Source organism: Aythya fuligula, chromosome 9, assembly GCF_009819795.1.
Source record: "Aythya fuligula isolate bAytFul2 chromosome 9, bAytFul2.pri, whole genome shotgun sequence".
In the NCBI taxonomy this organism is placed as follows: domain Eukaryota; kingdom Metazoa; phylum Chordata; class Aves; order Anseriformes; family Anatidae; genus Aythya; species Aythya fuligula.
In genome coordinates this window covers 25,768,331-25,790,417 of record NC_045567.1, presented here as the reverse complement: position 1 = coordinate 25,790,417, position 22,087 = coordinate 25,768,331, and the positions used below count along the sequence as shown (strand labels likewise).

The 22,087-nt window shown below is 56.6% G+C and overlaps 1 protein-coding gene across 6 annotated transcripts in view; it reads left to right on the top strand.

The window, feature by feature from the left end:
• The first annotated feature begins 3,863 nt into the window (after positions 1 to 3,863).
• The window catches only part of MBNL1 (muscleblind like splicing regulator 1), a 56,460-nt gene continuing 38,236 nt past the window's right edge, over positions 3,864 to 22,087 (top strand). For 2 of the 6 annotated variants that reach the window (XM_032193781.1, XM_032193784.1), the window contains exon 1: positions 16,728 to 17,088. In XM_032193781.1, coding sequence (XP_032049672.1) covers positions 16,915 to 17,088 — 174 coding nt within the window. In that variant the 5' untranslated portion in view covers positions 16,728 to 16,914. Of the gene's footprint in view, positions 3,926 to 16,727; positions 17,089 to 22,087 lie in introns of those variants that run through there. The other 4 variants (XM_032193783.1, XM_032193782.1, XM_032193779.1 and 1 more) reach the window with 4 other exon arrangements.

Genomic DNA, 22,087 nt, shown 5'->3' with positions numbered 1-22,087 from the left:
CACACGTGAGTTCATGGCACACTTTCCTAAAAGGAAAATGATATTTCTTTACATCCTTTCAGTTTTCAGTTTTTATAAGAAAAAGTAAAAGAAGGTAAATAACAGAAATACCAAGAAACTCTCCCTTCCGACAAAGGGCCTCTGCTTCCCTGTGCACTCAGTACTCCGGGATGCTTCCCCAGAGCTGCTCTGTCTGGGAGCTTCGAAGGAGGGACGTTCGAGTCATTTTTCACAGAGGGTTTAGCAGTGCTGCGTGGGCTGTTGTGGGGTGTGATTAGAGCACACAGAATGAAAAGTTAATTAATTAATACCAGAGTATACAACAGAACAAAAAGCTTTAAGAAGGAAACAACTGAGTTCAGATCTCTTGAGAAGTTACCGTCTCTCTCCCAAAGTGCAGGAATTATTCCCTGCAGCTGAAAAGCACACTACCAGCTCATTTCACAAAACATAACTTTGCTTGGTTCAGCCCTGAGTACCGATGGGGGAAAAGGCAGATTCAAGTTCCTGTCGTCCCCAAGCCTGATAAATTTCCAAGCAAATAGCCAAGTGATTTGGTTTATTCTGTTTAAGATTAAAGGATGGGAAAGATGTAATTCTGAGCAATCACTTGAAATTTCAGAAGCCAACAGAAACTCAGTATCAATAAATGACCAGAAGTAGCATTCAATTGCAATAGATGTTACTTTAGGTTTGTTTTTTTTTTTTTTTCCACATTCGTAAGGTAAAATTAAACATACTGGGACTACTGAGTATGGATAGCAAGTGACGCTCGGAATTACAAACGCAAAGTGCACAATTCAGGGGGAAAAGGACAAGGATGAGGGGCAGAACACAGAAACACAAAGCTCTAGCACACCTACAGACCCTGGTGTGTTTGGTAGGGAAAAAAAAAGTTGAACCAAGGTGTCTGTTGATGGAGATATTGGACAGGAGAAACCTCCATGCCCGATACCTGAGATAAACCCTTTGTCCTTTTCACTGTTTTCTCAGATGCTGATTTCCCTTGTAGTTTCCGTGTGGTTCGCTATTCATTTTGGCTGTGAACGAACACCAGTCTCAGAGCTTGTAAGAAAATAAGTTGGTTGGGAATCCCAGTCTGGGGAAACAAGAGCAGGCTGCAATTCAACCAGGTCTGAAACTGGGAGACTGTCTGGGGGGGGAGCGAGCACTTGGGCTTATTTTTTAGCAGCAGGCACCGCTGCAGCGTCGCGACTTGTGGCAGCACCCAGCCGCAGCGTGTTGCTCTGGCAACCGTTTGCTTCAAGGCAAAAGCATCCGGCATGGTGTAGTAACATTTAGTAGTAGAAGGGCTCAGGATTCAGGATAAAGTCACCTAGGAGCACCTGGCGTTCCCTGAAGCCGTTTTTTCCACGCCAAAAGAAGGCAGGCAGGAAGAGGTGTGCGAACACTTCAATCCCAGCCCGCATGTGCAGGGCGGTGTCAGCACAGCCCCGCCGGGAGGTGCCTGCCCCGCGATGGAGCAGTGACCTGAGGCGGTGGGGAGCCAGGAGCAGTTCCAGGCCAAACACAAAAACTTCGTGACATGAGGGCCTTGTGTAGCTTTTGTCTTTTGGGTCCTGTAGCACGTGGAACTGAGCTCCTCGTGTGGCCTGTGAACGTGGCCAACTCCATCGCTGAGCGTCTGCGGCGCCGCACGCCCCGTGAGCAAGGGACTGGTGTGCAGCAGGCGGGGAGGTAGGAAAGGTGTGTGCCTCCTCCTGGGCAGCGCCGTGCCTCTTGGCGTGGTGTGAGTCATGCTGGCGGCAGAACGGGACTCTTACCACAAATATCCATGCTCTGATCAATTACTTTTCAAAAGAGAAAGCTCCCTGGAAGCAGAGCAGTGACTGTTTGCAACGCTTCCTAAATCTAAAGGCAGCCCCCGCGGAAACCTCCTGCTGTAACTGGGGCTGTGCTCGCAGCAGCTACAGCACCAGGGGCTGTGAGGTACAGAAGCTGCTGCAGCACTCGCCATGAGGTGACACGGTCTGAATTCTTCCCCGTGGAGGAAACCAGAAACTGAAAGTTTGAGGGACGAAAGAATAACTGAAAGTGAGGTTTTTGAGAATGCATGCTTGGATCCATTCAAATACACTCGCTCTTATCAATGTTCCAGTGTTTCACAGAGCACAATATTTTAAAACACAAAGCTAAGCAAAGCGTCTGCAGGAATCAGTGCAAACATTCATAGGGTTTTGGCTTAAATTCGGCTCAGACATGATTGGTGCTTTGATATCAAAAGACAAAGAGAATTCTGCCATTGATTTTATTAATATAGCAAAATACAAAGTAGAGAACTTAAAAAAAAAAAAAAAAGTTTTTAAAAGACATGAGAATATTTAATGGAAACTTTTTCTTAAAAAAAAGAAAAAAGTGAATTAAGAACATAAAAGGTCAACTGTGATCCTTGGGGATGGAGCAGAGAAGGGGGGATCCAGATCTCAGTGAGGTTACAGGCAGAAAGGGCTGGGAGAGGGATCACCAATGGGCACTTAATCCACTCCCTTGCCCCAAGGCAGGAGGCAGGTACCTAAATCACTCATCCAGACGAGTGTCTAGCCTTGATTCAGTATCCTTGGCAGTCGTCTTTTTTATCCAGGTTCAGCCTGAATCTCTCTCACTGCAGTTTAAGCCCATCTTCTTGTCCTCCCCGCCGTAAATGCAGAGACAAGATCATTCCCTGCTCTTTATACTCTCTCTAAATCTTGGAAGATTGTTGCTGTGTTTCCCTTCAGTCCTGGCTTTGCCAGACCATTCCAGCTCTCCCTGCCCTCCTGCTCTCTGGGGCCGACCCCACGTGTCCCCTCAGCTCGGTGTGCCCGGCTGTCGCGGAGCTCCCTTCTGCACGGCCATCAGCGCCCTGGGACAGGTCACATTTAAGCTACATCTGACTAAATCCATCTTATTGCAGCTCACCTGTCTGTTAGATAGTGCTGCCAGGCCCCTGCTGCAGAAACACGAGGAACCTTTAGCGATGAGGCACAGCTGCTGTGTCCTCCATCAGGGCTCTGGCTGGGGGTGAGGCCGGTGGCCTGCAGGCCCTGGTGTGTCCGGCCGGGCTTGGTATCCGCACAGCGCTGCTGCAGCGGCTCCTGTCAGAGCTCAGCCCCGCTGCTGGCAGCGTCCCCCTGTCCCCCTGTCCCCATGTCCCCGGGCAGGACGGGCTCCTGCAGGGAAGGGGCTGCTGGGTGGGGGGGCTCAGCGCAGGATCAGGGCCCTGCGGGTGCCGGCCGCCTGCTCTCCGAGCAGCACCAGCCGGGCCGCCAGCTCCACGGCTGGGTGCCGGGGTTCCTCTAGTGAACGCTCTGCGCAATTTCAGGCAGTGCTTTAATTACTGCTGTAAATGAGCCCAGGGGGTCGCCTGCCCCTCGCTGGGCTGCAGCCCCTTGGGGGGGGGTGCTGGGTATAGGGCGCTGGGTATGGGGTGCTGGGTATAGGGTGCTGGGTATAGGGTGCTGGATATAGGGGTGCTGGTTGTAGGGTGTTGGATATAGGGTGTCAGCTGTAGGGTGCTGGATGTGGGGTGCTAGATATAGGGTGCAGGCTGTGGGGCGCGGAGGGGGCCGAGGGGAGGCGGCCCCGGGGGTGAATCCGGGGGGAGCCCCGCGAGGCCGCGCGGTGCCGGAGGAGCCCGGAGCAGCCCCGTGAGCAGCGGGCGGGCCCGAGGAGGCCTCGCGGCGGGGCCGTTTCCCGGCTCCCCCCCCCCCCCCCTCCCCGCTTCCTCCCCTCCCTCCCTGCCGAGCCCGGGGGCGGCGGCGCACGTGTGCTCGGCGGCTCCGCACCGTGACTCATGAGCCGCCGGGGCTGAGGGGGGGCTGAGGGAGGCCGCTCCCCGCGCACCGGGGGCCCAAAACGCCGCCACCGCCGCTCCCCGAGCCCGCGCCGCCGCCTCGCCCGCTCCCGGGGACCGCGGGCGGCTGAGGTGAGGGCACGGGGGGGGCACCGGGAGCTGGGGGGGGGGGGGGCGCCGGGACCCCGCGGGGCCAGGGCCGGGGCCGCGCTTCCGGGCGGGGGGGGGGCGGCGGCGGAAGCCGGGAGCTGGGGCCGGGGCCGGGGCGGCGCGGGGAGAGCGGGGCCGGGGCCGCCGCCACCAGCACCGGCACCACCGGCACCGGCACCGGGCTGCCGGCATGACAGAGGTGAGCGGGGACGGGACGGGGACGGGGACGGGAAGGGGACGGGGACGGGGACGGGAGCGGCGCGGCCGGGCCTGCCAGGGGCGGTGGCGGCGGCCCGGGGGGGAGCCGGGGCTGGGCCCGGGGGCAGCGGCCGCCCTTCCCCGCCGGCCGCCTTATTGGGATTGTCGTTATCGTTTTGGGGCGGAAAGCTCAGGAATCGGGACCTTCACCCGGCGCCCGGCCCGCTGCGGGGGGAGCAGGTGCCGGGAGGGCGGCGCTGCGGGGGGGGGGGGGGGGGCCGGGGGGAGCCCCAGCGGCACCGCTGCCCGCAGGCGGCCCCGGGGAGCGGGGGGCAGGGAGCGGGGCGCTGCCTCCACGGCTCCTGTGGGGTCAGGGCCAGGCGCCGTGAAACCGAGCGGGGCTCCCCGGGGGCTGGAGGAGCCGCAGCACGGCCTGGTTGGGCTGGGCGTGAGTAAAAGGTGTTAAATACAAAGCACAATGGGGAGTTCAAGCCTTATAGCCAGGTAGTCTCTAGGCTCAACGCGCTACCCAGCTGTGTTGTGTGTGTGCATTTATGGGAGTTGTGGAGTCCACCCGGTGAACCTGACAGCCGAGAGCACAGCTCTGTGCGGTTGTTATTTACGTGGGTACTGAGAGAAGATGCACAGGCAACAGATACAGAGCCTGATAGGAGAGAGAGAAAGGCTCAGGGCTAGTTTGTTGTCACACTCGCTTTGTTTTGATTGGCAGGAGAGGATCTGAGCCCAGGGATGCTTGGTTGTACTATGAGGCAGATGAATGAATGGGCAAAACTGAGGAGTTTGTCATTCACTCGAGTCACAAAGCAGTGCAGGAGCCGTCCTGCAAAAGCAGCCACCGAGGGTATCGTGCCCGTACACCCACCGCACAGTGTTCCCTGCGGTGGGAACAGCGGTGCTTTTAATTTCATTTATCCAGCAAATCCTCCTGTAAGTTCGCTTTCTTAGAAGTGTCGTGAAGCACAGCTGAGCCACGTGCTGGGTAGGCACAAGCTTTGTGTGTTTTGTTTTATTTCTGGTCTGAAATCTCTCTTGCAAACATGAGAAAAGGGGAGCTCAGGTGTGCCTGATGGCTCTGCACAGCCTGCTGGGCACACTGAGCACCCCGCCTCACGCTCGTGGCAGAAAGTGACTGATGGATCAGTCTGGCAAATCAGCAGAGGTAATAACAGAGAGCATCTCCCCTAAGGAGCATCAGCAGATCCCTTCGGTTGGTGGAAGCAGGGAATTTCACCTTGAAATTTCCCTGGCTGCAGAGCAGGCTGCGTGCCCCGCTCCTCCTACGGGCACACGTGGCCAAGGGCTGCCCTGCTCCTGAGTGATGGTGTGCGCTGCTGGGATGGGGGCCTGCCGGTCAGACGCAGATCACCAAACCCTCCTTCTGGGCACGGTGCTCGGATGGGAAGGCAGCAGGGTGCTGTGGCCGGGTGGTGGTGCCAGGGCACCTCTCCGGGCTGGCCCCGGGGCGAGGAGCAGCGCCGGGTCCCGCTGCCTCTCTGGGGCTGTGTGGGGGTGGCGTGGCCGTGCCTGCAGGTCTGGGATTCCACGGAAAAATCTCCGGGGGATTTGCTGACTTTCCTTAAACTGGAGCTGACGTTGATTCATCCTGCTTTGGAGAGTTTACAGGAGGTAGTCAAGATTAAGCAAGTGTGAAAGGAGCTGCTCCAACCTGAGCTGTAGGCTTTCGTTTTCAGTTCTGGAGGCAGGTCGGCTTCCCCTGCCTGGTTCCACCCCTCGGATTCTGGTCCTCGGTCGCTGCATGAAGCCAGAGATGCTGTTTATCATTTACTAGTAATGCCTGGTAATAACTACCGAGTTTAACTTCATTCTGCTTCCTGTGGTGAGCCAAGGACTGAATAAGCCGACGTTTTTTGGCCCCTCTGTGACAAATGTCCCACGTTGATGCACGTTTGAGAGCAGCCCGTACCCTCGGCGCTTTCTTTCACCAAGCTGCCCATGTTACCTCGCTGCACCCTCTCGATTTTTATTTCCTTCGAGGACTTGTTTTATTCTGCTTCCTCGGAGTGAGCGCAGGGGTGGCAGCAGCACAGGGATGCCTGTGATTAGGAGGATGAGCCTCAGCGCCTCCTGATGCCCAGAACAGCGGATGATCGCTGCTTGGGAACTGTGTGGATGAACTGGGGCCCTCGGTTCTCTGCCAGAGCCAACACCAAGGAAGTGGCACACGTTGGGTTATAACAGACACCATCAAGTAACAATTCATCACCTTCAAAGGCATAATAGGTGTTTTCCTTTGCATTATGCACATTCTAAATGCAAACGCCATGCAAAGGTAATTTTGCTGTTAACCAAGATCAGCTCATTAAGATAGAGCTGCATAAAGTTGTTCCCTTTTGCTGTCAGTTCTATTTTTTTACAGTATTGGCCCATGCTGAGGATGACTCCTGTAATTATGAGCATTTATCAACACAATCTTGCCACTGCTGTCAAGAAGAACTTTTACAGTGCTGTATTTTGTATGTTTTCGTGAGGGTTTTCCAGTGTGAGTGGAGGGACGCCCGTGTCGGCGGGCAGCTGGTGGCGGTGGTGTGGGTCTGGAGCACCCCATGGCACAGCAGCACCGCACGAGGGCCCAGATCCCTGCCCTGTGCGGGTCCAGGCTTCGATGAATGGATTTGTAGGGCCAGCAGCTGCAGGGGAGAGGGCTGGCAGGGATGCCTGCCCCAGGTTCGGTGGCTCCTCGCTGCACAGCGTCCCCCTGTCAGCTCCGTGGCTGCTCCCTGCCGGTGGACACAGCAGCCCCCCCTGCTTGTGCTTCTGGGGGCTTAGAGCAGTTGCCCCAGATTTTTTTATTAACAATTACATATTGTAAACTCAGTTTCCCAAGTAATGCAGCAAAGTAAGCAGCATTTCCTTCCTGTGAGCCCGTAATTATTTACCAGAAGGATAAACATGTGAGTGCTTTTTTGGTGCTGTCCTTGGTGACGTTTGGAGCCTGCCCTGCCGTGAGGGTGTGCGATTGCAGTTCCCATCGTGGCAGTGAAAGTTTGGAGCAGCTTACAGGGAAAGAGAAAAGGACCCTTAAAACTGCACCACGGTTGTGTGGAACTTGAGTGCATCCCAGGACAGCGAAATACACGTTCAGGGCAAAAAGTTGGAAGGTGAGGGGGGTGTGGTTCATGATGGGGCTTAGCTCCTGGCCTGGCATTGAAGTGAGCGGTGTTGCCCCATCCCATCCCATCCCATCCCATCCCATCCCATCCCATCCCATCCCATCCCCTCCTGTCCCATCCCACCTGTGCTGGCCTCTGTCCTGGCTCCCTCTGGAGAGCGCAGCCAGCGGCAGCTCCTGTTGCAGAGGAGTAACTGCTGGTACACGGTGCCGTGCCCCGCTCGGGGGCAGCAGCAACTCCTCTGCCTCGGGGGCTGGCCTGAAATCCTCCCTCAGCCTCCAGTGGCCACCCGAGCCGGTACAGGTCAGGGTGTGTGAGGTTGTCCGTGCCTGTTGGGCTGTTGGATGGCTTCACGGGGCTTGGTGTGTGCTGACCCCGGAGTGACGTCCAGCTCTGGATCAGGAGAATCGCTTTTCCTCTGCTATCAATTATTTTTGAAAATGTCTGCGTGCTGTCAGCGCTGCCCAGCGAGATAGCCCATGTTTCCAATGAGGGGTGGATGTTAGAAAAGTCTGTTATCTGCCAAAATACCTTTTTTGAGGTATCTGGGAGAGCTCCCTTCTCAGTGTACTCTAAAGGGAAAGCCTGCAGTAGATCTCATCCCTTAGCTCCTGCTAAGGCCTAAGCGTGTGCTCACTGAAGGCAGCTCAGTTTTCAATGGGCTAATTGCTGCTTGCTGTTAATTAGAGGCAGCAGCTTATAAGCTAAAGACACGCTTATGTCACTAGGATGCTGAGGAGTGCACTCAGAGGTAATTTGCGTTTGAATCTACAGATTGTGCAGAAAAACTGAGGAAGCCAGGACAGAGCAAACCAAGGCCATGTGAGCTCTCCTTTCGGCGAGCCTGGCGGACAGGGGCGCGAGGCACGGCACGGCGCCACGGCACAGACACCAAACGGAGGCGTTTTGGGGTGTGAATGTGCACGCTGTGCGCGTTGGTGGCTGCATCAGGGTGAGCTCCAGCACAGCAGAAGTGCCGGGCGGCTCACGGCCCGAGCGGCGTGCTGCTTGCCGTTTGGAGAAGCGAGGTGTCCCGCAGCCCGCCCAGCCGGGCTCGCCGCACGATATCGGTTCTTTGTCTGGGTCTGCAGGTGGCAGCTGAAACTTCAGAATACAGCCCGGGTGCTTCTGCTGGAAGCACACCTTGCTGCCTGCCTCCCAGAGAGGCTTTTGTTGTAAAAGGAAGGTTTTTTCACTTACATACTTGTCATAAAAGGAATTTTTTTTTCCACTCAACCACTTGTCAGTAAGGTTACATTCGGAGCTGGTTCTTGCAGGAGGTGCCTCTCTTGCTTGCAGTTGCATACAAAGAAGAGCAGCGCACACTGAACATCCCCCTTATCGCCCTGTACCACATTTTATGTATCTCGTAGTAAGATGTTTTGTTTCTACGGTTTCAGACTTGGTGTTTTAGAAGATTAATAGACTTAGCAGCCCTGTTTGTTAAGCTTAGTGATGATAACAACGTAATAAGTCATGAGACAGTCACGGATCATCCGGCAAAGCACAGTGGGCCTTGAGGTTGAACTTAGAGCAGGTATTTTTTGGAAAGAAGACTAAAACGTTGCAGACTCCGTACATAACACTTCCTGACTTGGGCGGGTGGCTCTTTGTGAGCTCACACTTACCTGGGGAGCGCGCTGGCACGTGTGTGTGCTCTGCAGCCACCGCACACCAAGACAGAGCAGCGCTGGAGCTGTGCGTGCCCGCTGCTGGGCACCACGGGCGTGAAGCACAGCACAGCACGGCACGGCACCGCTCCCTGCGCAGCCCCCGTGGGCTCGCCGGGCCGGCAGGGCCAGCGGCGGCAGCAGCAGCGGAGCCGGGGCCACTGGCTGGGGCTGTGCCGTGCCGTGCCGTGCCGTGCCGTGCTGTGCTGTGCTGTGCTGTGCTGTGCTGCCGCCAGGGCCGGCCTGGCTCGGGAGGCTGAGTAAGGGCTTGGGAACCCAGTCCGGCTTTGGGCTGCGGGCCCAGTCCTTCCAGAGAAGTTAATGGGAATCGTTCCTTCTAAAAAAGGCAGAGCGGCCGCGGCTCGTCCGTGCAGCCCAGCCCCGCGGGGTGGTGGGCCGGGGGCAGTGCCGGGAGCAGGGCTCCTCAGCGGGGTGGGCTTCCCCCGCTGGGGGCAGCTGCTGTCGGGGAGAGCAGAGCTCGCTGCACTAATAGGGTCGAGGCACATCCGAGGTCTCTAATCCCTCCTTACCCGTGCGGACCGAGGAGTCTGCCAGGCAGTGGCAGCTCGATGGAGCAGGCACATCTGTCAGGTTTTCCAAGCAGGTTGCCAAGCTGAAGGCAACCGTAATTAGGCCTGGATTCACTGGAGAAAAAGAAAACAACCCAAAAACAAATAAACCCAACCAAACAAGCAGCAGACGCACCACATGTCTGTGTGTGAGCGCACGTGCCCGAGCTCTGGGATGCAGGCGTGTGCCTGGGTTTGCCCGCACAGAGGTGGCCCGCTGGCCCCAGGGGTGCCCTTCCCCTGCGTGCCCTTCCTCTCCCTGGCTGCTGCGGCGGTGCCGTGCCCTCTGCTTCCCGTGGCAGGGAGGTGCTGCCAGCCCCGCGGGCTGAGAAACGCGGCCTGGCTTACTCAGGAGAAACAAACCGGTAGTTGTTGGTTTTTTTTGTTTTTTTTTTCTGTGACTCTCAGAAACTGGGGAAAAAAAAAATCCAAACACAAATCGCCTCTTGCCGTGTTTGGAAGCTTCGCTAGTGCCTGAACGGCGGCTTTGTCTCCGGGTGTGTGCCTTTGTTTTGAAGTGCAATCCTTTCTATATGTGGCTCTATGTGGGAACCCTTCGGTGCTCGGTACGTAGGCAGAACTTAAAATGACTTTGAGGCTTCTTCCCAGGCAGTGAAAAAGAAAAGGTAGTGAATCAGTGATATTAATAATGCAATTATGTGCTCCTCAGCCTCTGATGTGTAACAGTTAAAAATGTTCTTCTGGGGGTGCAGACACTTGCTTTTATGGCTTAGCTCTGCCAACTGCTTAGAAGAAAGCCCCCGGCAGCGTATCTTGCTGTTTATCAGCATTTTACTGAGCCCCTGGATTTATTTGTGCCAATCTATTCCATAAATTAACCTTTAGGATGTGATTTTTTGCGGAAAGTAGGCACAGCTCTGCTCCTTTCTTCTAATTAAATACAGCTAACGGTGGCATCTCGAGCGCAGTAGCTTGAACTTCTTTCACTCATTTTTCTGCATGACTGACAGAATTATTGCTTTGGGTTTTTTGTTTTGTTTTCTACAACTTGTAAGCACTCTGTCTTTTGTCACAGTAAGTGTAGAAATTACTTCATTTTCCTTAAATCTTTTCAGAAACTCTGTTCAAATATTCTGCTTTTTTTTAAGGCTAGGATTTTTAACTTTCGTGCTCACTATTTTTAAATGAGTTTGTAAAGGTACGAGCGAGAATTCAGGGGAAGCAGTGATCTTTGTGAGCTCTTTTCAAGGCTCCTCGCTGTGTGGTTCAACGTCGGTAGCTTGCGCAGGTGTTGCTGCAAGAGGAGGTAAGCTGAGATGCCGAGCAGAGGGCAGGGAGGAATCTTCCACGTGGGAAATACGAGGGGAAAGCTGATAAAAATAGCGGAGGCAGACAGTTCTGATGGATGTTTGGGGCATTATGCAAGCCTCTAAAATTGCCGCGCAGCATGAGGAACGTTAATTGGAACGTGGCCGGAGGGCTCGCGGGCTTCAGTGCGGGATCTCCGGGTGCTTTCTGCCCCGCAGGCTCGCTCGGTGCCGGCTGTGGGGCAGCGGGCCCTGTGCCACGCCGCCTGCCCCGGGATGGGCTGGGCTCTGGGGGCAGCGAGCGCTCGGCGTAGGGCTTGGCCATCTTAAATAGCATGGCCCCAGAGCCGCTGCACTTCTTGCCCAGAACAAAGCGCAGTCACACAGTCCTTATTACTCCTTTTTGCTGTTGTTGACTAATTTGGAGCTTTTACGTGGTACCTGGAGGCACACGGTTACCTAGCTTGCCTGAGACTGTCCACGTGTTGAACTGAATCACACCAAGTGTCCCTGTGCTCCTGGGCACTGTGTTTTCGCTGTGCTAGAATACGCCTGCTACAAATTAAACGTAAGGCCAGAATGTATTCAAAATAGGGGACTGTCTGCTTTCTGCGCAGGGTTTCGTTGGACAGGGACAGGCTGGAGCGCTGCCGGCGCTGCCTCTGAACTCACAGCAGGCGCGGGAGCAGCCCCGGCACTGCGGCCACCCCGCAACTCACACTGACACCGTGTGGGCTGCCCTGCCCTGGGCGCCTGGAGGGGCGAGGGGCATCCCTTTCTGTTTGCCCTCGAGCAGGATGCACAGCGAGGCCGGGCACAGTGCTGGGGCCGCTGGATGCTCACAGACGGCACGTGGCAGGCACTGTGCTGGCGGGACGCGGTGTGGGGAGCTCTCAGCCGTGCCTGTCCCCCACGGGGAGCAGCGGAGCCGTGCCATGCCCTGCAGCGGGGAGCGGTGGCACGAGGAGCATTCTCCATGCCTGGTAATTGAGCTAAGATTTGATCTCGCTAATTAATCTGGCATGTGCAAGGATCTGAGGGTTGCACCCAGGCTCCTGGTTCGTGGTTAATGCCATGACAAAGTGACCAGAAGGCACGAGGGAAGGGTGGGCAGGGGAGCGGAGCAGGCTGAAGGCCGGGCTCTTAGCGGTGAAACGGCCCCGTCAGCACCCAGCCTGGGGCTGTGTCCCTCGGGTGCTCCCCAGGCCGGCGGCTGCGCTGTGCCCGCTGCTGGCAGGCGGCCGTGCTGCCGTGGGAAGGGCGGTACCAGCGGTACGGGTTTGGTGCTGAACCCAGGAACCTTCCCGAGGTTACCTGCAGCTCTGGGGTAGGGCCTGGGCTGCAGCGAGCTGCCAGCGCGCTCTCCTTTGCGCTGAAGTAGCCGGAGAGGCCTCGAGGCCGGGTGCCTGCCGGGTGCCTGCCACATCTCGCGCAGCGACAACGCCTGCAGGTCACTTGTCCTCCCTGAAAGCACCAGCATCAGCTGAATCGGTGGCAGAGGCAGCGGTCGCTTCCCTTGCTGAGTCACGGGCAGGCTTTATTTCTGCAGGAGTCCCTGTGGATGTCAGTACCCACATCCCGGATTTATGTGTCTCGCGCCCAACACATGTGCATTCCCCTGTGCTGGTGCAGGTGGCTGCCCATGTGGAAGGCGTTGCGCACGGTGTCATTCCGTGCCATAATTCCACCGCTGTTACCAAAACCTCCTGGTTCTGAGCCTCAGCTGTGGGAGCTGTGTCCCGAGGCTCCTCACACGGCCGTGCTCTTGAGGAAAGCGCCCCAAAATGCTGCTTGCTGCATGCTCTTGTTAACATCGGCTGTGCAGCCAGCGGGCACCTCCGTCCCACTGAAGCAAGCAGGAGGAGTAACAGGTGATTAAAAAATCAGGCACTTGTGTGAGCTAGGGAGGAGAGAAGAAACCTTTATTACTTGAAACGGGGCAGCCGTACCCATCACGCTCCTGCCCCAGGCGTGCAGGAGCCCCCGCTGTGCCGTGGGGCATCCCGCTGGGCCCCGCAGCCCGTGGCGCGTGTCTGTTTGCAGCTCATCAAACAGGGCGGCCTCAGCGTGCAGGGGGCTGAGTAATGAGTAACCTCGGTACTTTTGGAGAGCGTGTCAGGTTCTGTGTTGTGGTAGCAGAAAGAGCTGTTGGTTCTTACAACTTCTGGGTGTTTCGTCTCTGGTTAATAAATGAGCTTTTCGTTATTTCAATTGAAAAATACTTCTCAGAGATTTAAGGCAAATCACTGGGTTACTCCTGATGTTAAAGATACAAGCTTCTTGTTAGACTCGCTTGGGAAATGGCCCTTATTCCGTGGTTTAATTTCCCCTGTAATTCCCAGGAAAATACGTGACTGCCCATTTGTACCATATATTATGTGAATGTTATGGTAAAAGAATTACCATATGGCTATGGTTTTACTACCAGGAACAGCAGCTGCAATTTTAATGCTGCGGACGGGTACGTGAATGCGTCGCAGCACATCAATCAATAGCAGAATGGATTAAAAGCAGCGTCGTCCTTCCTGCCATTTCGTGTCTCTGGCCTCCGAGCTGAGAGCAGGGCAGCAGCTAATGTGCACATCTTGCTGGGCTAGAGGCAGACACTGACCTTTGCCTATTCCCAGTTATTAATACCCATCCATTTAATGCTCTCAGGTAATGTGAAGTACTGCCAGCTTTGAGAAGGGTTTGAGACATGCAATAGATCAAAAAAAAAAAAAAAGGAAGAGGGAAAAAAATGTCAATCGGCGTGTTTCTTTAGTTTGAAGCCTTTCAGGTGCAGTAACAGTGGCTAATTCGTAACCTTGCTTTCTTTAAGGAAAAGGGAGTTTGCGGAATGTGCAGTATAACTTTCTGACTCGGAAATAGCATTACTCTAACCTACAGTAAGGACTGGGCTGTGGGGTTTGAACATCAGTGCTGGAGTGGCCTGGCTGCTGTCGGGAGTCGCTTCAGTTTGGTTTGGGACGTGAAGCTTGGAGAGCTGAGCTCAGGAAGGTGTCTTGTTGCTGCCCAAGGTGGTAGCGCACGTGCATTTAGGGCACACACTCCATGACATTGCCTCTTTCCTTGCTATTTATCCAAATTTTATGAACCGAGTGTGCTTGGATGCCTGAACTCCCAATGCAATGTCACACCGAGGTGTTTCTGCTAAGGCGGTTTCAGAAGCCGTGCAGTGTGCTCGAGACAAACACGGTGAGGAGCTGCCTGAGAAGCCCACTGAAGGCAGTGGGAGGTGGCACTGCCTTCCCCAGCTACTCCGTCAGAGCCGAAACAGCACAGAAATAGCCTTTAAACACTGCTGGTACTACTACTACCAAAACTACGTGTATCATGCAAAATATCTGGGTCGTGGAAGAAACGCTGGCAGATTTTTCCCAGCTCTGGTGCGGGGCTTGCTCTGTAGTTGAACACTAACGCGTGCCTGTGGGCTTGCTGGGCTCTGCCACGGGGTGCTGGGCAGGGGGGAGCCGTGAGGTCCCTGGGGGCAGCCCCGCAGCGGGGCACTGTGCTCCGTGGCCGCTCCGTGCCGCTGCCTCGCGCACTGCTTTGCCCGGCGGCGTTCGGAGTCCCGGGCCGAGAGGGGTCTCCCTGCGTCCCGCACGCGGTGCGGCCAGCGCAGCTCCTGCGGGTGAGAGTGCGAGACAGATTCGGGTTGCTCAGCAGCAGAGATTACGAGAGGCTATTTCTCTTTAACCTACCCCTCGCTGTTACCGGCCAAGCTGTTAATTAGCTCATTGTTTCGGCTTAATTTTGTGACAGCGCTATAATTACGTCTCTGGGTTCTGCCATGGAGTAATTGCTGTGCCCTTTCCAAATCTATGTTGAGATATGTTATTGGTAAACTTTACATTTGGCAGAGGTGTTTTGAAAATACTCTAAGGCAGTCGGTAATTTTTGTATTTCTTTATTTAAAAGACAGCTATTTGGCAATTTTGAGCTTTGAGATTGTCCTGTCAATGTAAATAGAATATTGATTTTATTCCATTTCCTATCTCATTAGAGTCATTGTCACGAGGATGGATTCATGTTGTGTAATTATCTGCTCTTGCTGACAGTTCCCATGTCATTGAGACTGGCTTTTGCAGCTTCCACTTTCTGTGAGCATAAAAATAGCATTCTTCAGTGCCGTGTTCTCCTTTATTGTTGTGCTCTCTGACTGTCCAGCTCTGTACGTCTTGCTCTGGGAGGCGTGTGTGAATTGAGATAGAGCAGGCAGGAACGTCCAGCAGACCCAGTTACAGGAAGAGTCAAAGCAATGGCTCCTCGGGAGCGATTTCCATTCCGCGCTCAGATGCCTCGCGTCTGTCAGGGGCTGTAGCGAGGAGGAGGAACGCGCCATGAGCCCGGCTGCACAGCGCTTCGTCATGGCGAGAGCGGGAAGTGATAAAAACCGAGCATATTGAACCAGAACTCGGACACCGAGATCAGGTGGCCCTTCTCGTGGTAGTTTCACTTTCTCGGGTGTTTTCAAGTAACGTTGTCATTAATCTGTGAAGCTGTTTCTTAATCATTTTCAGTGACCCTGCTGAGCAGGCAGCAAAGTCACCTCTGTTACTGTCTGAAGGAATGACTGCGTGGTGCTACTTCTCTCTGCATCTGCCTTGTGTTTTCTGAGAATCATCCTTAACTCACTTTCAACGTTTCCAACTTAGTTTTCCTCAGTTGTATCTGTTCCTGTGTCCGTTTGCATTCCCAGCAATCAGTGAATACAAAGTTACGCTGTGGCCACATCAGTGTTGCAGCAGTCCCAAGACAAGTAGGGAAAAAAACAAAAACCAAACCTTTATTATGGAATGGGCTGGTAGGTGGATTCTGGAACCTGCCAGCCCCCAACCAAACTGCAAATCAATTAAGAAACGAAGCACAAAGCGTTCAGCCCCTCAGGTGCAGCCCCCCCGCTCTGTAGCCGTGTGTCCCGGCTGCTCGGGGACACCCCCGGAGCGGCCCCGCAGTCGCTGCCGGCCCTGCGCAGCCCCGGCTGTGCTGGCGGCCTCTGGGGCTCGCCGGAGCCCCCCTCATGGGCTGGGGACGGGGTTTGTGGGACCAGAGGCGAGGGCTCTGTGACGGCCCGGCCCGGGGCGGGTGGGCTCCTGCAGGGGGGCCGCTTGTAGGGCCGGCAGGGCTGGGGCCGTGTCCAGGGCCGAATCCCAGCCCCGCTGCTCTCGGGCCCTGCTGGCAGCACCCCCCGGGGAGGCACCGCGGCAAATGGGGCGGGGTGCAGCCGTCCCGAGGCGCACTTCTCTCCTATTTTCACCCCTTTTCACCCATTTTCGCCCATTTTCGCCCCTTTTCGCCCCCGTTGGCTCGGTGCGAGCTGCGGCTTCTCCCCGTGCAGCTTCACAGCCGCCTGGGGCGGGACGGGGCGGGCGCGGGGCCGGGGCCGTGACGGGCAGCCCCAGGTGGCGGGGAGGGACCGGGGGGGGCCGGGGGGGGGCTGCGGGTCCCGGGGGGCTGCGGGGGGGGCGGCTCCGGTGGGGGCGGTGCCCGCGGGGCCGCCCCGGGCCGTGCCCCCCCCCCCCCCCTCCCCTCCCGGCCGGGCCGCCTGAGGCAGCGCCGAGCGGCGGCGAGCGTCTGACAGGCGCGACCTCGCATAAGACGGCGGCCGCCATTGGCTCGCCGCCCGGCGTCCCGCTGCAAGGCGGCCGGCGATTGGGCGCGGGGCGCGGCGCGGGGCGCTGTGTAACGTGTCTCTTCTCTCCGCAGGTCGGCACCGGGCTGCCCCCGACGGCCGCGCCGCTGCCGGGGCCCGCTGCTAGAGCGGCCGCCGCCGCCGCTTTTTGCCTTGCTTGCTGCCCGCCGCACCGCCACGACCGCCGCTAGCCCCGGCGCCCCCGGCCTCCTCGCAGCGCTCCCCCCCTCCCCGGCCGCGCAGAGCCGCCAGGTCTACCCGCGCCCGGCCCGCGGCCGCCCCCCCCGGCCCGGCCGCCCATGGGTGCCTGAGGGGGCCCCGCGCCGGCCCCGGCTCCCGGCGCCTCGCCCATGAGCGGCCCCGAGCCCTGAAGAGCCGGCGGATCGCGGCAGGGAGCGGGGGGCGCCTCCGCCCTGCCGGGCCCCTGGGCTCGGCCGCCGCTTCTCCCGGAGAGCTTTAACGCCCCGTAAGGCCCAAAGATGGCTGTGAGCGTCACGCCGATCCGGGACACAAAATGGCTCACGCTGGAGGTGTGTAGGGAGTTCCAGAGAGGGACTTGCTCACGGCCAGACACGGAATGTAAATTTGCACACCCATCGAAAAGCTGCCAAGTTGAGAACGGACGCGTAATCGCCTGCTTTGATTCATTGAAAGTGAGTAACTCTTCATTATTTCCAAGGACGTACGGTTACCGACAGCGGCGGCAGCCACAGAAAGCCCGGAGCCCGAAAGGGAGACGCTGCTGCCTGCCGGCCCTTCTGCTGCTCTGATTTGTGTCGATGCTCGCTGTTCTGCCCTGCTCTTTTCCTCGGGGGAAGGGGAAGGGGTAACGGGGGGAACGAGGGGAAGATGAGCCTCGCAGGGCTGGAACCGTCCGGCACGGCTGCGGCTCCTGGTCCTCTGGCTCCAAATGATTCCCTGCGTGTAGATAGAATAAAGGGCATTTCACGTAGAAACAGCTAAGTCACTGTGAGGATTCTTTGTTTTTAATAGCACAGACCACGTAAGCAATATGATGATTAGTTTCCACCCTGTAACTGCAAGTGGGTTGGTGGTGTCCCCGCACAGGGGGAGTGAACCTTGGAGAAGTGTTTTCCATCTCGCGTTGTTTGGGTGCCCCTGAACGCTGTGGTTGTGTTGCTGTGCTCGGGGCTCTGTGGTTGGCCTTTCCCTGCTGCAAACGCACGGCTTTCAGGGAGGGAGAGTGCCCCGCAGCAGGCAAGGTGCCTCCAGACAGGCTACAGGATGGGCACGGGGTGCCGGCGGCCTTGCTGTGCTTTTTGGGGCTGCCTCTGAGCTGGGCCCTCTCCATGTGGGGCTGTTGTTTCACTGTAGCTGCGGTTTCACCGATAGGTGCTGAACATGTGGGTTTCCAGCTTCTTCGTTTTTTACAATTTAAATTACACTAGCATTTAAAATACCTGTGCCACAAACAGTACCTCAATTCAGTAGGGTCACTGAAACCAAAAGCTGGGAAACAAGGGTGTCAGTGTCATCCTGCAGCACGATCTCTTCTTGGGATGAGTCCTGGGAAATGGAGCCAGCCACAGAGCGGGGGATTGCTGAGCGCGCTGAGGGGGAGCTGTGCACGGCAGCGAGCTCTGCAGGTCGCTGGTGCAGGCAGGAGGCTGTAGGGGTTTGTGGGGATCCTGCTGCGCTCTGCCTTCGGACACGCGTGTTGCTGAGCTCTGGGTGGAAGGCAGGCCAACCCTCAGGGCGTCCCCAGCCCCACCGCCCGGCCTGTGTCAGCGCACCGCATTGAGAAGCTTTCTTTAATGTACTTCTGATTTTTTTATTTTTAAAATGACAGCAATTACAATGCACAGGAGGAAATAAAAAACATTATAAAGCCTGGAGCTGCGGCGCTGGCGTGCACTGGGAGTTAGCGGAGGGCACGGCGCGGGGCAGAGCTGGCGGCATCGCACCGGCTGCTGGTGGTGCTGGGCACGGGCACAGCGTGGGGGGCACCAGGGCAGCCATGGCACGGGGCGTGCAGCCCGGCACTGCCGCTGCTGCTCTGCACAAGGCAGACTCGGCTGACCCCAGGGCACCAGCCTTACGGCCATGGGCATCCCGTCAGCAGCGGGACAGCGCCTGGCTTCGCTGTAAGGCAGCGTCCTGGAGCTACCGAGGCGTCAGAAACCAGCGCCTGGAGGAGCCCTTCCTATCAGCGGGGTTCTGTTTCCACCCTCTGAAGGAAGGAGGTAATTATCACCTCTGCAAGGAGCTGCGAGGCCTGTGGCTAACAGCTGTAGGGAATAGCCGGCGGTGTTGCAGGGCTTCAGAGCGCCCGTGGCAGGCTCCGGCACCACCTGAAGTCAGCGCAGGTAACGGGCTGGGGGCCGGGGCCGCCTCTAACATCACACACACAGCGCTCAGCGGGGGCCTGCGTTGGGCTGGGGGCTTCCTCCCCGTGCCGTGGGTCTCGGCGGGGGAGTGCAGCCTCCTTCCTGCCTGCTGCTGTCCTGTAGTGAAGGAGCCTGCCTGTCGGGTGAGTCCCTGTGATATAGGGCAGCGGGAGCGTGTCGGCGCAGGCTCCTGTCCCGGCCGGGCGGTCGCTGTTTTGTTTTTGTTTCAGGTTTTTGCGTGCGCTAAGCTAAACAAGTGGGGAAAGCATAACAAAGTAACGGCTGCTATCACAAACACTAGATGTTATGCAAAAACAACTTAGGAAAGTGTTGTACCGGATTTATCTCCGCTCTGAGAGGTCAATGAGTCGTTTACCAAGAGATAGGAGGCTTTCGATGCGGACACGTGGAGGCAGTTAGTGCTGTTCCCCGAGAGGCAAACCTTTACTAAGGATGCACCCAGAAGCTACCATCCCACTGAACTGGTTTCCTGGGGATGTGCCTGCTAGCAGTGTTGGCACTGACTGGCTGCTCTTGCAGGGTGCCCGGGCCACAGCCAGGTTTTAGTCGCTGCCATTTTCCTTCCGAGCCCTTGGCACCCCAGGGAACGGCCTGGTGCTCCCACGGAGCGGTCAGCCTGGGGACGCTGCCTTTGCTTGTCGTTTCGCAGGGAAGAAAGAAAAGAGGGAAATGAGCAAGGGTTGCAGGTGGCAGCCCAGGCCGTGAGCGAGGGGGCACCTCGTCCGGAGCCGCTAGGGCTGCGGTGTCCATGCGGGAGGGCCGCTGGGCTCTGCAGCACGGTGCCGGTGTGCGCTATGGTCCGAGCAGCCCCTGTCCTCCTGTGGGGAGTCTTCGCCTTGGGTCAGGTCTGGGGACACCGCGGGGCTACTCAGGGCGCTGTGCTGACCAGCGTCAGTGTGTGGGCCATAATCTCACCTGCGGGTAATTTTGGGGGGGGTTGAAGACACAAACAATGATGCAGTGTGTTCAAATTGTCAGCTAAAGCTGGGTCAGCCTTAGCTCTGGCTTGCATTATTTAAATTTATCTGATTTTCTTCCTAAATTTGGATGCCTAAAAGTCTGTCAAACTGTCTGCAGCAGAAGTAAGCTATCGAGTTCCTAAGTCAGGAAACTGGTTTGCAACAGAAATTGTTTTGAGCATAATATTAAAACATTGATTTTTTTTTTTTAATTTTTCTTGGTAGGATTTTTTTATTTTTCTAAGTAGGATTCATTTCTGAACCCCGTTAACTTCATCAGATGCTCCGATGGCTGAGTCACCTGCTGCTTCCTGGGCACCGCGAGGCAGATGCCCCGACGTGGGGGGATGGATGGAGGGATGGATGGCAGGGCTGGGGGGGCTGCGGGTGCACTGAGGACGCCCATGCGAGCAGGATGCTGTTCCTCTGCACACCGCGTCCTTCGGTTGCCTCGCTGCCTTTTGTACCCATATTTTTGAAATTGTAAACGCACCGAGGAAAGAGGAGGGAGCAGGAGGGGTGTGGGCTCAGGCTGCTTTCTGTCACTGCTGCTGGCAGGCGCTTCCCCAGCGCCCGCGGTGTGCTTCCTGCACGGGCTGCTCACAGGGCTCCACGAGCTCCCAGGGGCCGCGCTGAGCTCTGCAGTTCGGCCTGAGCCCCCCTCCTCTGCGCGGGGCTGGTGCGTGCTGTGCACACTGACACTTCGGGTGCCTTGTCATTCCCCTGGGCTTGTGCTGCCGCTGGGCTGCTCCTGCCCATTACTTGGGTGTCCCGCTGCAGTGCAGGAGCCCGATCCTCCTCTTCCTTCAGCACAGAAGCCCTGAACACCGCGTCTCGCTGCGTTTGTGAAACCCAGAAAAAGCCCCGAGCCCCAGGTTGAGGTCTGCCCACTGAGCGGGGCAGTGGGAAGCTCTGGTGCCTCCCAGCTGTCCCTGATACATGTAGGGTGTCAGTGCTCTACTGCCTGCTGCAGGAGGAGTTGCTTTTCGAAAAGGAAACTCCTGAACTCTCGTAGTGACACTTCACTTTTTATCGAGAAGCCTTAAAAATATATAAAGGTGTTATAATTACAGCTGAACCTGGGGAGTGCCTTATTGCTGACGCCTCAGGGATGTTGTTGTTAATTGTTTAAATCTCCTTTGTCACTGCTTCAGAAAACAGGAATAAGTTTTTCACCCGTCATTGACTGTTTTGTTATAGTTGCTTAAGGGAAAAGGACCCCACTTACTTCAATGCAAAGAAAAGAAAACCACTGAACGCATTTCTCTAATAATGTTAGAATCGATGGTAATGTTAGATCGTTGGCTCTACGTCACCTTTAATTAAGCAAGAAAAAAAATCCAGAAAATTGGTAAGAGAGCGTGCCGGCAGGGGACTCCAGCAACGTGTCCTGCCCGTGGCGTGGCGCAGCACCCAGCCTGCGGGGTGGGCCTGGGCACGGGGGGAACAGGGGAGGTTCCTGGGGAGCTGATAAAGCAGCAACCCCTGGAAAAGAGGAGGAAAAGCAGTGCAAAGCGTTCCGATTCCTCAGTCGGATCTGATTTGCCGTATCGGCTGTAGCTGCATAGGTTTTTCTCCTCCAGCCTGCCAGCGGGCTGAGCTCCAGCAGAGGAAGCGAAGGGGCACATGGGCTGGGGAGGTGGTGGGGCCGGGAGGCCGAGCGGCAAGCGGCCCTCTGGAAACAAGGAGTCGGAACCGTGTGTTCCTTTGCGGGCACAGAAATGGCATTTCGGAGTCTTATCGGATATCCAAACAAGAGCTGTGCCTCGCTAAGGTGTGCAGAGTTCAAATTACAGCTTAAGCTCTGCGCCTGCAGGAAGAAATCAAAAAAGAATTAAACCGAACTGACCGGATTGCATCGCAACACTCGCAGCTGTCAGAGCCCGCGCGCCCGGCGCCAGGGTGGGCGTCTGTTGGGTACGGCCGGGGCTGCTGCTGTGCGCACCACGAGGAGTTTCTGAACTGATTCGCAGGGAAAACTTGAAGTGGCATAAACTAAGAAAAGCTCACATCCCAAATATTCAGTCATTTGTCCTACGTCTTCAAACGAGTCATCGGAAGCCGCCTGCGAGGCCTCTGTCCTTTTTGGGATGACCCCAAGTCTCTGTTTCTCGGGTTTTCTGAATACAGCTGCCTGGTTGCCAAGGCTCGCTCCTAAACTTGCTGGAGGCAGCAGATTACATCCAGGACTGAATGATCACATCTGGTTTTTGACTTTGGAGAAGCTGCTGTTTATTCGCTGGGACTGCGTGGTGCTACTAGCCCAGCTGGCTGCCGTTTAGGAAACAGGACCCGCGTCTTTCTTAGAAATCTGCGCGGCGCTT